Source organism: Berghia stephanieae, chromosome 8 (genome assembly GCF_034508935.2).
Source record: "Berghia stephanieae isolate SIO BIC M18660-M18661 chromosome 8, UCSD_Bste_1.3, whole genome shotgun sequence".
NCBI classification, from domain to species: Eukaryota; Metazoa; Mollusca; class Gastropoda; order Nudibranchia; family Aeolidiidae; genus Berghia; species Berghia stephanieae.
The window spans coordinates 26,418,370-26,438,369 of NC_088367.1; the positions used below are offsets into that span (position 1 = coordinate 26,418,370).

General features: G+C 37.4%; 2 protein-coding genes across 4 annotated transcripts in view; both read right to left on the reverse strand.

The window, feature by feature from the left end:
• LOC144978434 (uncharacterized) overlaps positions 1–20,000 on the reverse strand; it is a 127,085-nt gene that overhangs the window by 67,216 nt on the left and 39,869 nt on the right. For all 3 annotated transcript variants that reach the window (XM_078924491.1, XM_078924493.1, XM_078924492.1), the window contains exons 4-5: positions 19,340–19,428; positions 3,704–3,927 (exon numbers count right to left, since the gene is read on the reverse strand). In XM_078924491.1, the coding sequence (XP_078780617.1) occupies positions 3,704–3,927; positions 19,340–19,428 (313 nt within the window). The remainder of the gene's footprint in view (positions 1–3,703; positions 3,928–19,339; positions 19,429–20,000) is intronic.
• LOC144978433 (uncharacterized) lies at positions 12,517–17,262 on the reverse strand. The gene is made up of 2 exons (XM_078924490.1): positions 16,600–17,262; positions 12,517–14,865 (listed from the first exon to the last, which is right to left on the reverse strand). The coding sequence occupies exons 1-2, from the start codon at positions 17,000–17,002 to the stop codon at positions 13,835–13,837; spliced, it is 1,434 nt and encodes a 477-aa protein (XP_078780616.1). The 5' UTR covers positions 17,003–17,262; the 3' UTR covers positions 12,517–13,834.

A 20,000-nucleotide genomic window follows, 5' to 3' on the forward strand; every position in this document is an offset into this window, starting at 1 on the left:
AAAAATTTTTGAGGTTTAAAAAAATTAAATCGGGTTTGTTGGTAAAAGGGGCATAAACACCCAATTTTAAAAGGGAGGGTTTTTTTCCCCGTTTTTTTTTTTAAAACATTTTGGGTTTTTAAATATAAAATTTTACAAAATTTAAAAAAAAACCGTCACATATAAGATAAGAAGTTATTCGACTGGGGGAAAAATTTTTTAAAAACAAAAAATTTTTTTTGTTTTTTAAAATTTTCATTTTTTCTTTTATTTTTTTATTATCATTATTATTATTTTTTTTTTTTTTTTTGTTGTTGTTGTTTTTTGGGTTGTTGTTGTTTTTTAAAATGGATGCCCTCCCCCTTGGGGGGTCCCCATTTAGTTTTACACGTCATAAAGTTTTTTCTTTTTTTATGATCGGTTAGTTTTTTTTCCTTTTTAGTTGTAGATATTTTTTAAAAAAAAATTAGGGAAAAGCTATTTTCTGTCTTTCATTGCAAAATTTTTCGTTTTTTTCAAAAAAAAATTTAATAAAATATAACATTACGACCCTGTTGTGCTGAGCTTAAGAGAGAACGGCAATATTTCTGCACAAAATTGGAAGAAAAAAAAACGAACAACTTTTAAACGATTCTATCTTAGTATTTCTTATAAATAAATAAATCTCAATATCGATATCTATATAGCGCATGTCGGAAGTAGTCAATGAATCAAACTGAATTGAAAATTAAAATGAACAGAATGAGAGAATGCCGAATGCCAAGTTTTTATGAGCTGAAGGAACAACACTCAATGGCCTCAAGGAGGGCATTTGCTTCAACACAAATTCGATAGATAGTATAAAGCTGACGTCACTCAGGTGTTTGTTATTGCTTTTTGCCATCCACGTTTATAAGTAATTCTCACTAAACTATATCATCCAGACTATAAACGTTCAAGATTACACATAGTTTTGTGTGTTGGTCCGTCATACTTCCGGATGGCAAATGTTATGAGCTTCTTAGCAAATCGCATACTATCTATATGTAAAGCTTAAAGTTCAATTTTAAGCATCAGGCTCATCCCGGCAAATATATAGCGTCTAGGGATAATTGATATAACATGTAGCGGCGATTTAAACGTTCTCACTTACCCTGCAGCACCTCCAAGCCTTGGCTGACCGGCCTTGGAAGCTAGAATCTCATCAACAATCACTTGAGGCTGCAGAAGAGACATGAAATGGAATAAAATTCCAGTTGGAATGAACGCATCAACTAATGACGGAACATGAAAAACAAAACAAAACAAAAAAAATAACAAAACAAAAAAACTAACCAAAAAAAAAAACAAATGACGTACCGGATTTCCTCCACATGTCTGGAAAATGTGCATATCAGCCTGGGTGATTTTTTTCTTGGGATCATCCACAATGGTGAACAAGATGAGCTGTTGTAGTGTTCACGGTGGTCGTTCTTGAAGATGGCGGTGGGGTCTGTTACATTCTGGATGGGGAAGCGTTCCAGCTCCTCCTGAAAGAGAAGAATTCATACGTCACATATAAAATTAGATGGAATAGTCGATGGTTGAATGAAGGAATAGATGGACGAATTGGTGAAGGGATAGATGGATGGATGCGTGAGGGGATAGATGAAGGATGGGTGAGGGGATAGATGAATGTCAACACGTTTATTACCATTAATATAACCACACACATACTGGGAGCATGAGACATTGTGTGAGAGAGAGAGAAAGAGAGGGGGGGAGAGAGGGGGGGAGAGAGAGGGAGAGAGAGGGAGAGAGAGAGAGAGAGAGAGAGAGAGAGAGAGAGAGAGAGAGAGAGAGAGAGAGAGAGAGAGAGAGAGAGAGAGAGAGAGAGAGACTTCAAAACAGATATTGCCGTGTCGGATGACTGAAAAGAGAAATTACGAGACTATTTATTTAATACCTCGTGACGTCATTCTGGAGCGCCCCCCCCCCCCCCCCCCCCCCCCCCCCACCTTCAATCCCCATCCCTCAGAATTACCAATTTTGTAGCATGCAGCATCTGTAAAAAAAAATCAATTTCTTCTACGAATATGCGTCATTTCCAGTGACATCGAAAGAGGTCATTTCTCATTTCAACATAAAATAATACATCCATCATTGCCATCTCCAGCGATCTGTGCAAAACGTATGCAAAGGAAGACAGGGGACTGACTGTATGTTATTATTAAGACATGGCTGAATGATTCCTCCACTTGTCTCCGACATCTCTATTTTATGACTATTATTATGATTACAATAACATTACGACCATCAGAGATCTTCATTTTTGGATGTTACACACACCCTGCGGCCTCGGTGACTAATTATGGCTTTAAGCAACGAGTAAGTAAGCCTGTGTGCGTGCGGCGTAACCAGACGTGTGTGTGTGTTTGTGTGTGTGTGTGTGTGTGTGTGTGTGTGTTAACATTTTATCTTTCCATCTTCCGGCCTGGATCTTCCACTTCATCTCCTATAACTACTATTTTCTTAACTATTCTCGAGTATACCATGTTTTTTAGCTCTCTGTAACATCTTGTCCATCCTTATAGGCCTAAACTCTCTGTATCCGTTGTGGCTGCCAGTCGGCATGGTGGGCAACAATGAAGGACAACCATCTTAAATGAGGATGATCTATATTACCTTTCTATGTGCTCGGGGTCATTGGCCACATTGCAAAATGTGCTCAAAGTGACCCACATAGTGAAAAGTGTTCACAGTTTTCGACCTATCCAATATCACAATTGGTGATTTTGTTCAGCTTGACACATGTGTATGTTTACAGCTTTCATAAACAAAGCAGTGTGTCTACATTTAATAAGAAATGCCCAATCCTTAGACAGCAACATATCATGTGATCGATGACTCGGTTGAACGAAATCCTGAATCTTGATCGCTCCCAATGAGTTTAGTTAAACTCAATTGGCTTCAACAGTCATGACGTAACTTCCCTCGTAATGACGCATAGTAACTTAGTAACTGGCTCTAAACTATCGGAACAATGGCGGACGCCCTTCTGAAATATTTCTCCGACGAGTATAAAAGTGTGTCTAGAGGAGAAAAACATTATACGCAAGATGTTTTGACTTATATACATTCTGATCACATGACATATGAAAAGTTTTAGCCGGCATGAAGAATAAAAAGTACCAATGTTCTTTGTTTAGAACCACGCTGCTCGCCGTTTCTGCGCGATGTGACATCAGACTATTGAATCCAATTCTTCCACATTTATCTCTACTGTTTCTTCCACGTTTATCTATACTGTTCGCTTCTATGTCATAATTTTTTTTTTTCGTTCTGGGATCGATTACAGTTCAGCTCCTATCTCCTGCCTTATGATATTATATACCCTATCCAATCTATATTGTCTCAACTCTTATGATTAATTTTCCATTCGGTAAGCGACTTGAAAGAATATTAATTATTGTTGATCATCGAATAGCTAGTATCCCAGGTCATCCAGTGTGGAATGCAGCAGCAGAGAGAGAGAGATAGGGGGGGGGGGGGGGGGGGAAGGGAGAGGGGGGGGAGGGGGGGGGGGGGGGGAGGGGGGAGGGAGGGGGGGGGGGGGGGGGAGGGGGAGGGGAGAGAGAGGAGAGAGAGGGGGGGGGAGAAGATGAGGAGATGGGAGAGGAGGAGAGAGAGAGAGAGAGGAGAGATGAGAGAGGAGAGAGAGAGAGAGAGAGAGAGAGAGAGAGAGAGAGAGAGAGAGAGAACTTACCCCATTGCCATTATCAACAATGACCAGGAAGCCCCTTTCCACGACCAGCTGACAGCGCATGGTCCATATTCCTGTTGTGTTCTCCATCTGGCGCAGTTTTCGCAAGCCATCCTCGGCGTGCAAGGGACCGTTCCGTGTGCCTGCAGCGAATGTAGCTAAATGGTCCAGTAGAAATGTAGGCTCGCCACCACCTGCGTTCACCATCCCGCCTCTATCTCTGTCAGCTGTGAAAGAATAAATACATTTATTAATTATTTATATATTTATATTATGTGTAAAATATCAAGTTTACAATAATTATTTGCGACGTCAGATTATCACGCCTTAAATTTCACAAAATTAGATTTTTTTTAAAAGAAAAGAAGTTACAGTTAAGAAATTTTGAAAATGTCTATATCTAAATCAAAGATAAAGAAATCCGAATCGATGGAGAGGTATAATAAAATATATTATACACTATAGCATTTTCGAATTCGAACTTTGTTCCCGACGCAAACTCGCAAGTTCGTGCAGCGATTAGGAACACGCCCGGAAAAGTAAGAGCGTAAGAATTTATTTCCACTCCTACTTTTGGAAAACCCTATTATTTCTTAGAAAAACGTGATCGTTGAATAATCTTTTAAAGCCTTTGAATAAAAGTATTATTCGACGATTACAGAATATGAATAAGAGTATGGGAAACTGTGTGAAACGTTTCTCAGAATCTATTCAATGAAATTGTCTGAAACTTTCCACACTTATCACAGAGATAATGTATAATGTCACCATGAGAGATTTTTTTAATATAAGATATGTGAATTTTAAATTATAATCCTAATTCTGAATTTTTAACATCAATTTTGTCATAACATTTTGATTCTCAACTTTGTAATGTTCTTATAAAAATTCCACAAGCTAAAGCCGTCAAATCTCTCTATGGTGACACACTATGGTACAATGTTGACAAGAGGGAAGAATATGGAGGTCATTCCTTCATTAGTTTTTGTGGAACATTTGCCACAAGATTGTTATATTTTTTTTTATGTCAGACCCCCAAATTAGGTCGCAAAATGAGTATCAACACAGATAATTAAAATTTTTCACCATAGATGTCGTTTTTTAACCTATATTGACGATACAGAATGATTAAAACCGCCCAATATAGGTAATTATTTTTTTTTTTTTAGAGAGGACCCAAACCACCCCTTAAATAGAAGTTAAAATGACTGCTCATTGGCCATCTGAAATAATCGAATGAATATAAATCCAACGTGTTTTTTGGGTTGTTTTTTTTTTCTTTAGTTGTCAAATTGTCATATTTGGAGAGCAGTCGAAGATAGAAAAACCATTATTCATTTGGCAATAAACCGTACTGAATTATCTTACACCCACACACACACTCACACACACAGAGAGAGAGAGAGAGAGAGAGAGAGAGAGAAGAGAGAGAAGAGAGAAGAAGAGAGAAGAGAGAGAGGAGAGAGAGAGAGAGAGAGAGAGAGAGAGAGAGAGAGAGAGAGAGAGAGAGAGAAAATAAAACGGTTATTTAATTTAAAAAAACATGAAAAAAAAAACATTTTGACTAGTATCAACTTGATTTGGGTAAACATAACTTCTATTCTATGTACACGTTTTTTTAAACCCTTACTGTGCGGCTATGTGATCTTGTGGTATGGTACTCGTATTCGGATCGGAGGTCCTGGGGTTCGACCCTCGCTCGACGCATAGTTGAGTCCTTGGAATAGGCTCTTTACTTACATTCTCTCAACTCAAGTGTAAAATAGTCGTTGACAGCGTTGTCCCTGTCGGAAAAAAACATTTGTAATTTCGCCTAACAGGCGTCATGTCTCGTTCTACATGTTACGTGTTGCTGTTGGTCCACGGGCCCTTTGTAAAGCGCTTCGTTTAGTGGATATAGCTCTATAGATAGTATGCGCTTGGCTTAGAAGCTCACAACATTGCCATCCGAACTGTAACGGACCAACACACAAAACTATGTGTAACCACGAACTTTTGATAATACAGTTAAGTGAGAATTACTCATAAACATGGATGCCAAAAAACTATAACAAAGACCCGAGTGAGTGACGTAAACTTCATTTTATCTATAGATAGTTCGAAGATGACGTCACTCATGTCTTTGTTATTGTTTTTTGCCATCCGCGTTTATTAGTACTTCTCACTAAACTGTATTAACCAGACTATAAACCTCCAAGGCTACACACAGTTTTGTGTATTGGCCAGTTTTACTTCCGGATGGCAATGTTGTGAACTTCTTAGCCAAGTGCATACTATCTATATAAAAAGCTCAAGTTACCGAATGCCTCAGTGACAACCACACAATCTCACTCTATCATAACTTCCTCACATTTACAACGAATGTTTCAAGGCTCATAAGCTAATAACTGTACCTTTAAATTTATCATGATATTCACCGGTACTCCACAATTCCGATAACAGGCTAAATATCAATATTAAAAGAAAAAACAATTGGGTAAGGATGGGCGATAATCGATATCACTACTCAGTGCTTACGTAGACTCAAGTTCTATATAATTTAGACGCCTAGTCGGTATTTGTCGATATTGAGAAAAGTGTGGATAAAAGTGTACTTTTTGTCTCTTTATTATCATCATCATCATCATCACCATCATCATCATCATCATCATCATCATCATCATCGTCACAATTATTATTATATTTATTATTACGATTACTATTATTATCATTATAATTATTTTAAACTGGCCTCTTGCGCGCATCTACATACTCTTTTACTGAACGATTTTGATTGCCTATGGCTCAAAAGACTCGGTATTAATTTCTTCGATAGAATAATACTTTAAATAAATCAGTGCCTGTGCGTAGTACACCTTTATTTTTTTCCACTAGTAGTCTTAACCCTCTCCTTACCAACCATAGGAAAATCGTCACATTCGTTACGATACAACCAGCACTTTTATCGTTCTGATTTACTTTGTATATCACACAATTCAAAGAAAAATGTTTTATTTTATCTAGCTGTAAAAACGTGACACTGTGTTTTAGAGTTCATTTTGCTGATCGATATTATGCATAGAATGTATCTATTTTTGTTGCTTTTCGAGTAAGAAAATTTTATTTTTGTGTTGCGTAGGTGTGACATTTTTGGGGAAATTCTGAAAATGGCTGGTAAGGAAAGGGTTAACTCATTCAATCCTAGAGATTTTTGCTACTTTTCAAAATTTCAATAATATGAAAAAGGAGCATGTACATAGACAGTTTTATTCAACTTTCATTAAGATGCAAAAATAGCTTTTATATTACGCTTATAATTTGTCTCAGAAAAATGTAATAAATAGGCATGGGGCAAAAGTAATCCGGGTAAACTACGGATATGGTCGGTGTTAGGGTTAAGTGAGTTAAACAGTGGATTCCACGGAGGTCGTGTAGCTTTACTTGATAGCCACCTAAGCTAACCAAACATGGCGGCTCCATACCGAAGCCGCAGCAGCATCTCCGCACAAGGAAACGTTTTGTTTTGTTTTTGTCTTGTGACTGACATTGACTGGTTTGTTATCCGCGGCGTTGGACAGCAGAGCAGACCTAAAGGATAATGATAGGAGTTAGCTGCCGTAACTTACATGTTCTGCTCATTTTACTATTCCCCCCCCCCCCCCTCTCTCTCTCTCTCTCTCTCTCTCTCTCTCTCTCTCTCTCTCTCTCTCTCTCTCTCTCTCTCTCTCTCTCTATCTATCTATCTATCTATCTATCCATCTATCTATCTTCTCTACCAACTGAGCTATCTTGACCCCCATCACATAACTCAACCTCGGGATTAAGAAAAACAAAAAAAGCAAAAACAAATACTCCCCCCCCCCCCCCCCCCCCAAAAAAAAATACAAAAACAAATCAAAAACAACAACGACAAAAAAAGCAAAATGGCTGGATAAGAATCCCATTTTTTTTTTTAAAAATTTTAATTAAGTTTGTATTTTTTAAAGTTATTTTTTTTTTTTATTTTATTTTATTTTTTTTTTTTGGGGGGGGGGGGGGGGGTTAAATCAAAGAATTCCAAGAATCCTGCCCAAACCAGTGACCTCATGAGGTCAGTGACGACCATGCCTGCCCTGTCGCTCGCCAAGACCGACTCGCTCGCCCGCCCACAGTAGGACAACTAACCTCCCCACTCCCCACACCCACCTTCTCCTTTAACTGGTAACCCCGCAGTTATTCAGTCTACATACCAGGTTCCTTTGCCTTTTTAGTTTGAGTTGGAATGCAACCAAATTGGTTACATGGTAAAAAGACGATCTGCGATAGGATTTTTTTTTTTGGGTACTTCATGCATAGGGGGATAAAGCCATTAAAATCCAGTAGCGTAAGAAAATGTGTCCTTGCCCCCACCTGAATTGAGCACAGAACTCCGGATCTGCAGGCGAGTAACTCACCCATAACACCAATGGTTTGCCTACCAGCGTCAGCCACAAAGCATCGACACAAAGTGCGCAATACGAGAGGTTTAATACGTAAGGAAAAAAACAAAAACAAAAAGAAAACAAAAAAAAAACAAAAAAAAAACAAAAAAAAAACGAGATAACGAATGAAAGATCGAACCCGTGTACTTCAAATGATTATGTCGTAATAAATGCTTTATCCACTCGTCAATCTCAGTTGCAGGCCGTGAAGTATTCGAAGACTTTACCCCCACTTATCATTTAATTTTACCTTTCCTTGACAGATTTTATCTCGGGACGTTTCAAGTGTATCTCAATTGCGTTTTTTTAATGACGTGAATATTAGCGATGGGAAAGTAAGTTAGCATACGCCTGAACTTTGTGTCATAAATTAAAGTTTGTAAAGGTTTTTTCTTTGAGGCGAGAGTAATGTCCAATGAATGGAGGTGAATGAAGGGAGCATGGAGTGAGGAGAGTACAAGAGCTAACAACTTGATTGACTTGATGGGGTCACTATTCACTTAATAATGTTGACACAATACAAACAGTAGGCGCTTACATAATTTTCTCTACATACGCTTAAGGTTAAGATTAGATATAGCTTTATGTTATTTTAACATTAGACCCAAATTAAAACGCATGATTCCCCCCCCCCCCCCCCCTCCCCTCAGAAATGTTAATAGGCAATACTGATAGTGTCATAGGAGGAGGGAAAAGGAGGTAGAAGAGGAGAATATGAATAAGAGATGCTTAAAGTGATGAATCCTATATCTTCCAAATATTTTAACCCTCTCCTTACCAACCATAGGAAAATCGTTACATTCGTTACGATCAAGCCAGCACGTTTATCATTCAGATTTCTTTTGTAAATCACACAATTTAAAGAAAAATGTTATAAAAACGTGTCACTGTGTTGTTGAGTTAATTTTGTTGATCAATATTATGCATAAAATGTATTTGTTGCTTTTCTGTTTGAGTAAAAAAAAATTATTTTTGTGTTGGGTGGGTGTGAAATTTTGGGGGAAATTCTGAAAATGGCTGGTAAGGAAAGGGTTAAATTGAAATGCTTAACTCAAAGGTTCAGACGGAAATGAGATTGATTTGTTGTCAGCGAATCGGTCACTGACCACATTCGTGGTTGCTGGACTGTCATCAGTAACCGCTTGACCATCAATCCTCGTATCGGCATAGATTTGAAGACGTTAACGAGGACAAGTCGCGTCAAATGAGTTATCTTTCAAATTATTGTATGAAACAACAAAAAATTTGCTTTTTTATAGCGAAATATCCACTAAACGCGATATAAGCGCTTTACAAAGGGTGCCTGACCAACAGCTAATACGTAACATGTAGAACGAGACATGACCATTGAAAGGCGATATTACATTTATTTTCTCCAACAAAGACAACGCTGTTAATGGCCAGGTACTCATTAGACACCTGACAACGGTGAGAGAATGTGACTAAAGAGCCTTTTTCAAGGACTCAACTATGCGCGAGCGAGGCTCGAACCCAGGACCTTCCGATCCGAAAGCGAGTACTATACCATAATACTACATACGTAGCCGCTCAAACAAACTACGAATGGTAATGACACTAATCCTTGACACATTAATGTGTGGAATTTCACTGTCACATTGTACAACGCAATAAATAATTATTCTCCTTGGTCAAAAATTATGATCAATATCATTTAGGAAAAGATGTCGGATTATTTCAGCTGACAGCTGCTGCATATCTACCGATGAAAGCTATGGTACACATATTACGTCAAATTTACATTGTTAACTGAGAGGAGAAAATATAGTACAGTGCCAGCTAAATATATGTGGTAAAACTTCACTCACTCCCCGTTATTTCCCCAACATTGTTTGTCATTAACGTAATGAGAAGGATGGACTGTCTAAAACCCAAGAAATGTCTATTCGTTACACTGTCGTCTCATTACATTAGCAGCTCCGGAATGTTTTATTGTACTTAGACGGAATCAGAACAGAACAAACATAATTTGATGTATGTGATTTTGACAATATCATTAATCTTTAACCACAAAAGTTAACTTTCAACTTTCAAAGGAAACTCACCAAATTTGAACAAATAGTTGTTTTGAAAAAAAAAAATACGATTTTCGACAAATGAAACTCAAAACTAATGACAACATTCAAACAATTTCTGACTGAAGAATCTCAACTAAAATTCGTTGACAATATAAATAGTAATATAAATCAAACAATGGAAAGTCATTCTGAATGACAATCGTGTTGACGAAGGGTAAATACTAAACCACTATTTCACTACTTTAGAAACAAAAAATAGGTCATCCGCACAATTCCGTGACAACGATTGGCGGATCCATCTGACTTCATTTGGGGTCAAATAGCAAAGGAAATCACACACAACCACGACATCCTACCTAACCAAATGATGGTTGCCTTTCTAGCGACCTATCAAACTCGTGTATGCAGGGAGGTAAAATGAAACCCGATTTAGTGCTATTTGTCTAAACTTTGGAGGAGTTTAACGACTTTCGACAAATGTCTCAATGTTTGTTTTATTCAAACGTCCTTTCGTCTTTGGCGCCTTGTGTCTACAAATCGACGAATCACATATTTTGTAATAATACGCTAACTCCATTTGGCAAGATTAGATTGAAAAAGATCACTCATTACCTACTCTGTGTGTGCGCTGTGTGTGTGCGCGCGTATATATATGAAGAGTTTGTTTCCAAAGTGAGACATAAGTCAAATTCCTGTTTTGAGATATTTGACATTTAAATTTTTGACCAGTAGACAACGCAGATTACATAATTTGATTAATTGAAACAGTTATCCTCTTGCTCAACATCAGAACATAATTTTTTTTTTAAATCTATCTTTTTTTAAAATGTACTTTGTTATGATTTATAATTTCACTTTTTCTCCAAAATGAGACATATCCACCCAACAGATTTGTGCCAAAGTGAGACATATCCAATTTTGATCAAAATGGATGTAGTCACTCTCAAGATGTTGGTGTAAGTAAGACAGAAATACAGATTTACACCCAAGCAAAGTATGTGCTATAAGCCTACACACTAATGGCAACTCTCAGTATTCTTGATGCCTTGGGGCAGACACAGAAGTTTCTTCTCTAACCAAAGAATGCAAGCTAAGCTATTTGATCATTAGATGAAATCTACTCTCATGACAGTGGTAAAGCAGCCATAGGAAATATGGGGCAACAAAAAATTGCTTATTGGCAAAAGATAGCGACAAAATATAAATTACTTGTCAGGGCTAAATTGGTCATCCTGGTTTGACACAGCATAGCATAGGTTTTTTTTTCTGGACCCTTGTCAGTCTGGAGTCAGCAAATGGTTAGATGGATCTAATCCAGCAATTTGTACTCTACCATAGACTAGAGTCCTGGCTAAATGATAGCAAGCAATTTATGCTGTTAAGTTCCCTCTACAAGAAGAGGGAGGAAATTGTTTTTGTTTTGGAATGTTTAACAGCGCTTGCAACACTCTTAAGTCCTATAAGCGCCAGGGCTTTGTAATATTCAACAAAAGTCCTATCAAGAGCCAAGAAATGCCACAAAATCGTCTGATATAGCACAGAACAGCAAGATGGTAGTGATAGATCAGGGAGAAAAGGAGGGCCTACCAGTAGCACCCAACCAACTCCCGCAGACTAGTTTCGATAACCAGTTTAAGTACAGTCACTGGATGAAAATTAGCCCAAGACCAATCATAAACATACGTATTGTAGTTAATTGTTCCATATTGCTCTAGGAAATTTAACCCACAAACTGTGAACTGTGAGGGCCAATTTCAAGTCGACCTAACGTACGACTGTTGTCAGGATATGACTGTCGGTTCCATCAAGAAATCAGTAACTGCGATGCGACTTGAGTTTCTGGAGAAGCTCAAGTCGCATCGCAGTCACTCTCACAGAAAGCGATGGAAACAGCAGTCATATCCTAACAGTTGCAATGCTTCCTACCCCTTCAGTCATAAGCACCAGGGTACTTGTTAGGTTATGAATGTTTAATGGGTACTGGCTCTTTAGGTCATAAGCGCCAGGGGAAAAAGTAGGTGAATAGTAACACAATTTACTAGAAATAGAAAGACGAAACCTGTGCAAGGCCTCACAAAAGCCCAGACTCCTGGTTATAACTCTGTTGGGAGTCTACCAAAGTAATATAGCCAGCAGTCAATTAAATGCAAAGGAAGTTGATTAAGCTGAAAATACAACATACACTAACAGTAAATCCACTTACACTCCTCTTAATATTAAGATACAGAAGGGTATAAATGAGAACACCAATGGAAGTTTCCTCTTCAGCATAAGCATTCTCTATTGCATAATGCAGTCACAAGACAATGTGCATGAAAAGAAAACAAAAATAACTCAAAAATATATTTTATAAATTTAATGACATCAAAACATTTGAAACAGATAAAAAACATGTCAAAGTCCACATCAACTACATGATGGGGAAAATCAAACCAAAGTAAAAAAAATAATCCTACTGAAAATTAAAAATGATACAATATCAAACGTGTGGTACTTGCAAAAAATACGGGACTTCTCAAACAAAACCCCTGAACATCCCCCCCCCCCCCCCCACCCATAAAAAAAAAATGTTAAGCAGAAAACATGACTACACATCCAAACCACTTTTTAAAATAGAAAAGAGCCAAAAAATCCCTGCCTTCATGCAAATAAGGAGAAAAGCAGTTCCATTGCCAGTAAGCTGAATTAAAACTGGGGTGTATCAAAAGCTCAGCTTAAAGTTAAATAAGCAACAAAAAAATGTATGAATTCTAAGTCCAACAGTAAATAGACAATTTATGAAAGATGCGAAACTTTAGGGAATAAAAACTGATTGAAAAAAAAATACTATGCTAAATACCCCCCCCCCCCCAAAAAAAAAAAAAAAAAAAACTCTAGAAAACAAAACTGATGGATTAATTAAATTTAAAAGAATAGCCTGGTGTCAACAGCAATTAAAAAAAGGGAACGTAATTCAAAACCCAAAATTTTCGTGCTGATAAATTCACGTGTTGTTGAGGATAGCTAACTCTCAACATGCGCATGTGAGACTTTGGGTGTCGAATAACCTGGTGAAAAGATACACCTGAGTTTCGGGTGTCGAATAGCAATCCATTAAAAAAAAAGACCTTCTGTCAATCCACAGAGAGGGACATAATCACAAGATTTAAGTATGTAGTCAGACAGGTAGGCATTAAATGTATGAAATATGACAAAAATACCCAAAGGAAAACTTAAGCCAACCAAAACTGATTGAATAATTAAATGGTCTGGTGTAAACAGCCATTAAAAAAAACACCATACAGGACACAAAGCATAAGACTCATAAAAACAATGGATATGGAAAAGGGAATAAAAAATTATATAAACACAGTAAATCTAATCTTCATCAGATTCTGGATCCTCTGTAACAGAAGTTGATAGGAGCCAACTATCATACTGTGCCCTGACATCATTACTGACACCAAGACTGTCCAATAAATTGCAAACGTCCGTCTTCTTTTCTTCTTTCACACAAGAAATATCTCCAATCACCTCAGGGACAAAGTCAACCCAACGCTTCCCCTTCTTCAGAATCGAATGTTCACAAAATGGTCCCTCATACACTGACTTAAAGCCAACTTTATCATTGTTAAATTGTAACACCCTGGCATCACTCACTCTGAAGCCCTTTTGAGTCTTTAAAAACGACGCCACTTCTTTTTATAGTCCTTCACAAACCAATCCTTTCCATACTGAAAAACAGTGCCATGTCTTTTTAAGATGTCAATGTATTCGGATGGCAGCAAAATAAGAGCTTTTTTCCTGATGTCCTGCTCAATACGTCCGAATACCCTGTCAGCTGGCAGATAACTGTGGCCACGAATTGGAAAAAAATATTGAATAGAACTATTTGGAATATGTCGTTTCCTGAATGAGTGCAGCATCGACACCATACTGAAATTTTTGTTTTGTCCAAAACACGAGTCAGAAAATAATCTGACTTTCCTGCCCTGAAAGCTTTCACCGAAACCAGTTAAAGCATGCTCAACTGCGGATGCAATGACATTTGAGTCTTTTTTATTCTGTGTCTCCATCCACGTATAAAGGAAAACATTCCTTAATGGAACAGACTGTCCTCGTCCTTCATGACGCACGACAGCAAAAACATACATATATAGCTGACGTGAATAATACGCCTGTCCAATCGAAGTTTTAGGGAGAACAAGGTTCTCCATTACATCAAAACATAGTGTTAATGAATCGTCAACGTTGTCCATTAAGTCATAAAATTTCCTGGCACGTCGCCTATGAAGCAAAAAAGCGACTGCCTTTGCTCGCTTTTGTGCTTCAGGTAAATCTTGGCGCAACTGAATCCGGAATCGCAGACAATCACTGCATATATCCTTGGCCGGGTGCCCAAAAGCCAGATTGAATCGATGCAAAAATATTGAATAATATAAGGCATAGGAAGCCTGTCGATGATTCTGCTCATTAAAGAGTTGGCGCATCTTGGCAACATTCATGTCACTGGGTAGATACTTCCGTCCAGGAGCTCCACGACGTGCATAATGGCTGGCTCTGCACGTGAATGTTTCAATATGAGAAACGATTGACTCTTTAAACTCAACCATCTCTGGGGTTTGTCTGCTGCCACCGCGACGCTCTTTTCTCGGTGCGCCTTCCTTAAGGAAATTATTTGCAAGACGACTGAGACGATCCTTCTTGACATCTGTAAGGATATAAAAAATAGAGGAAAGATGTTACATTGAGATAAAGGGGTATATGAAGAAAGTATCAAGCAAGAGAAATTATAATGTTATAGATGCCTACACACACAAGCTTCAATCCCCCACAACTTTTCCTTAGACACGAATAATAAATCAAAATTCAAAACAGAAAAAGCATTTTAAAAATCTAGCTTGTGAGAACAAAAAAAAGTAAACAATAAAAAAAAAGACAATAACAAACGACTAAAACCACAGATAGGTAGTAAACCAATGAACTATGAGATGATGGATTGCGCCACGGGGCTGCAGAAACTTAAGTGAAAATTAAATTAGGTACTCATTTACTGTAAAGACACCCTCCCCCCCCCCCCCCCCAAGCAGCCTCCTTAAGCTGTATGCCAATTGTGAAGGGAATTTTAATTAAGTTAAGGATAAGCTATTGTGTCCCCTCAAATCTTCATGCAATATGGCACACATGCTACCTTCCTTAAATGTGTGTCTATCTTTATACTTTATTATGAAAAAAAATGGCGACTTTTAGAAAAATAAACAATTTTTGACTTCACAATGACCTCTCAAAAGCTTTTTTAATAGCTTTGTCAATGCTCTTTAATCATAGAGCTGTGAGCGCTTATTTCATTCTGACTACAATCTCAACGTTAGTCACAATACGACTGTAGTTTCCATCGCTTTCTGCATAGTGTTGCGGTCTCTGATCGTCGCTCCACGATTTTATTTCTGGTTGTCTCTCCTCGACATCATTTCTTTAATTTATTAGCAAAACGTGCTGTTTAATTTTTGTCCGCAATTTGTAACAAATTTTTAACAAGTAATCCTAAATTTGTTACCAGTTATTACCTTGAAAACTGTAGCATCATGAAAACATTAAGACTATTACTATTAGCACTTCATTTTTGTTAACAAAATCTTTATCTACTACTATTACTATTATGAACATGATTCTTCTTCATATCAGTGGTCCAAACTACACAAGGTGAGATATAAAAATAAATATTCATTCATGCCACGTGGTGTGAATGTCCACTCACAACAGCAATAAAAAAGTATACCCCCCCCCCCCCCCCCCCCCCCCCCATACCATGAAATGATTTTTATGGTATTTTATAGATAGAATGCGCTTGGCCAAGGAGTTCACAACATTGCCATCCGGGAAGTATAACGGACCAACACACAAACTCTGTGTAACCATGAACTTTTATAGTCTGGTTAATACAGTTTAGTGAGAACAACTCACAAACGCGGATGGCAAAAACAATAACAAAGGCCCGAGTGACGTCATCTGCATACTATCTATAAACAATGCACTCATCTCGATGGCAGGACTTAGTACTCACCTTCCTACATTACATGGCTTTACTCTATGTTCATTATAAATAATGAAGACGTTACCATGTCCTAAGCTCTATTTAATTTTCTTTCTACTTTCACTTTAACTTAGACTAAGTCTAAGTGATCAATACGAAAATAACGTAATCATTATCATAACATAAATAGTGATGCACTAGGCAATAAATCAGCAAAAAGAATAATTAAAACAGTGGAACAGAAGAAAGAGTGGGCACTAGATCCAAGTTGAGTGAGAACAAAGAAAAATAGGTTAGAGTTGAGTTAGAGTGTTTGATGTTGGATACGGATCAAAGTCAAAGTAAGATAACTGAATGAGAGAGCCTTTGCAATTCGATAATATTATAATAAAAAAGGAAATGACAACTTACTGAGGATGGACATGAAGGATGCTTTGCATACAGGCAATCTCCCGCTTGTTGAGGTGACCACATTGTATTTGATGGTAACATCACGGCCTCTTTTCCTCTCTGTTTCATCGATCCTGGCCCTTGAAGGAGCTGACACGTCCATCAAGGATATCAACATGCTGTTTTGGTCAGCATGGCTGCTCTGGGAGCAAAATGTCTCGAACATTTGGACGAGTGACTCTGGCTTCAGCTGATCTGCACAACACAAAGGAGTTGAAACGTGGTTGCAAGAAACAGTCGGAATGTAGCCTCCATTGGCCCGTCTCATCTTGCCTACTGTCTTGTATGCCCTAGCTGTTTCTTTCCTTTTCCTCCCTCGGTCTGTCCGCTGTGCAGTTTCATTTATGTTATCAAAAACTTCCATTGTCTCTCAAAATTGAATAGTCGAAGTTAGGAGCGGTTAAAAATGTATGTTAATGGTGTTAGCGGTACGAAGTTGAACGAGTGAATGGTTAGGCTATCTCAGGGTTGCCAGATTATTTTTCAACAAAATGCCAGGAGAAGACTCAAAAAATGCCAAAACACTCAAAAAAATGCCAAAGTCTGTTGACTCCCACCCCCTCTAAGAAAACTACTCACTTTTGATAGACAATTTACTATCATATCCTGGTGGCTTGCGTGTTTTCTTTTCTTTTTTTTCTTTTTTTTTTTTTAATTATACTAAATTTCCCGTTGGGGTAATTTTTTACCTACTGACTACTAAGTGGAGTGCTAAACCACTACACCACGGTCGAGAAAAGGTGTCATTTGAAGTATAATATACAAGAAAAGAAAATGCCAAATGAAAATGCCAAATGCCAAATGATTTTTCTAATGCCAAACGGTTTTCAAAAATGCCAGATTTTTGGAATCTGGCATTTAAAATGCCAAACTGGCAACCCTGGGCTATCTACGGTCTACGCCAATGGGCGCATCCATGATACCAGTTCCGAGCCAAAAACATAACGAATTACGACTGGTCAATATTAACACCATTCACGGTCTTTGATTGGCTCTGGTTATGTCTCATTTTGGAATAAAACATTGCAGTCCTATATCTCGTTTTGGAAAAAAAGTAGAATTAAATACACGTTTAATTAAAGTTATGTCGCGATTTGGACGGAAATATTTTTGAAAGGGCAAAGCTTTATCACCCATGAAGTGAATCTGAGCCGCTTCTCTCAATCCCTGAAAATGGCGTATGTCGCATTTTGGAAAAAAACTCTTCATATATATATATATATATATATATATATATATATATATATATATATATATATATATATATATATATATATATATATATGTGTGTGTGTGTGTGGGTGTGTGTGTGTGTGAGTGCATCACAAGAACCAATCCAATGTCCTTAACAGACTATATCACTAGAACTAGAGCGCATTAAACAAAGAGACAGAGACGATATCAAACGCATTTCTCTCTGTTTAGATACATCTTGATCAATGTTTGTAAAGTCGGGCGTTAAAGAATGCACAGTGTTGTAAAATGCAACAAAGGAATCCAATAAATCAATATGTCAAAATAATGTGTCAGATACCCGAAAACTAGGACGGGGGGGCAGCCCAACTATATAGGAGGGTAGGCATGGAGGTTATGGAAATTATCAAATGTGGATGGGCTTTATTATACTCTAATAACCAAAATGGACTACAGTCAGTCTTATCTGAACAAAAGGAGACAGACCAAAGGGAGATAATAAATCTGTCACAACACAAAAGAAGAGTGCAAAGACGCGAAGACAGTGACAACAGTGGCCGCCCTAAAATAAGAACTAATGGCAGAAGATAATAATATGGCCAGCTTCGTCTCACATGGAACAATCTATGGTATTTCTTTTTCCTCTTCATCTACTCACTTGTCCACAACATCTGTCCGCTTGATTCCACTTTATCCCACCGACCTGGTGTAAACAGCGGTCTAGTTTACCCAAAATGCTCCTTATTTTATCTAATTTTCAATGTGCTTGTTGACCACATTGCAGAATTAGTTCATAATAACCCACATCGTGACTTTTTTTTTCAAAATCTTTCTACACACCAAACGACTCAATAAATGATATTTTGCAAAGTGAGACCTAAAAAGTGTTTGTACTATATTGATAAACAGAGGGTATATAATATATTCGATTTATGGAGACAAATGTTGACAATGATTTTGTCGGGTGATTCTGCTAAACGCAGAATTGTAGGTAGCTATGATTAATGCATAAAACGGTACTTTTGCTTTCCGTATATATATGTTGTATAAAAATGTTGATCAAGTTGGCAATTTTTCATCCTATTATTTATTGAATACCGCAAGTTTTAAGGGATCATTCATTGAGTCCGTAGATTTGTCTTTTCTTTTCTTCTAACGATCAGCCAATGTCTATTTGGAGTGTCTAAAAGTCAAGATTTTTGAAGTTCACTTCAATCATTATTCTGAAATAACACGTTGATCCAGACGTCAAGATATATAAAATCTACGCACCATATCGATTTACGTAGGATAGCATTGCGCATAATTTTATTATTCTAAAATTAGATTTTCTTGAAATTATTCACTTTAGAGATCAGAATCATTTTCCAGCGCGGTCCCACAATTGACACTTTGTACTTTTGGCTTCATGACAACTTTCAAATATTTTTGAATTCTAACTATGTTCTATTTTTTTTTTCAATTAAAATCAAAATGACACGAACAGCTCTATTTATAGATAACTCACCAAGATAGTCTACAAATCTGTCGTAAGGGGGACCACCATTGCGGGCGTTGCGTTTAAAACGGTCCTCTTCTTCCCGCCTCATATCGTCTCTGAAAATATATAAAATGAAAAACAAATAAATTGACTTGTAAAAAATAATATAAGTCAGGTCTCCTAAATAAATGTCCGAATTTTCATGTGCGTATCACGTGATTGACCTGTGAAAACGGAAAGATTTTTGTTTGTTTGATGAACAAACAAAACAGGCCTTACCTTACATATTTTCCGTCTTTTCGGTTCAAAGTCGATCGATACTATATACTTATAGAATTGTAAATACAAATATACAGAACAATCAAAGCACTTCTTAACGGCGTTTCAAATAGATAATTGAACCATGAACGGTCTTAGTTAGTTTCTATCAATATACAACAAATAATATTGGTTGATTATTGCGATGTGCATGAAGATTAAATATCGGCCTACCCATTGTTTATGTTGTGCTTTGTTAATCAATTACCTTAACTAGACGGAGTAAGCAATATAATAATGTGCGAATCGAGGTCTATACTAGGATATCACGTGAAAGATTAAACTAAATAAAATAATCAGTAAAACCGACGTTCTGAGATCCGGATTCTTGGAAAGGGGAGGGGGGGGGGCGGAGAGAGAGAGAGAGAGA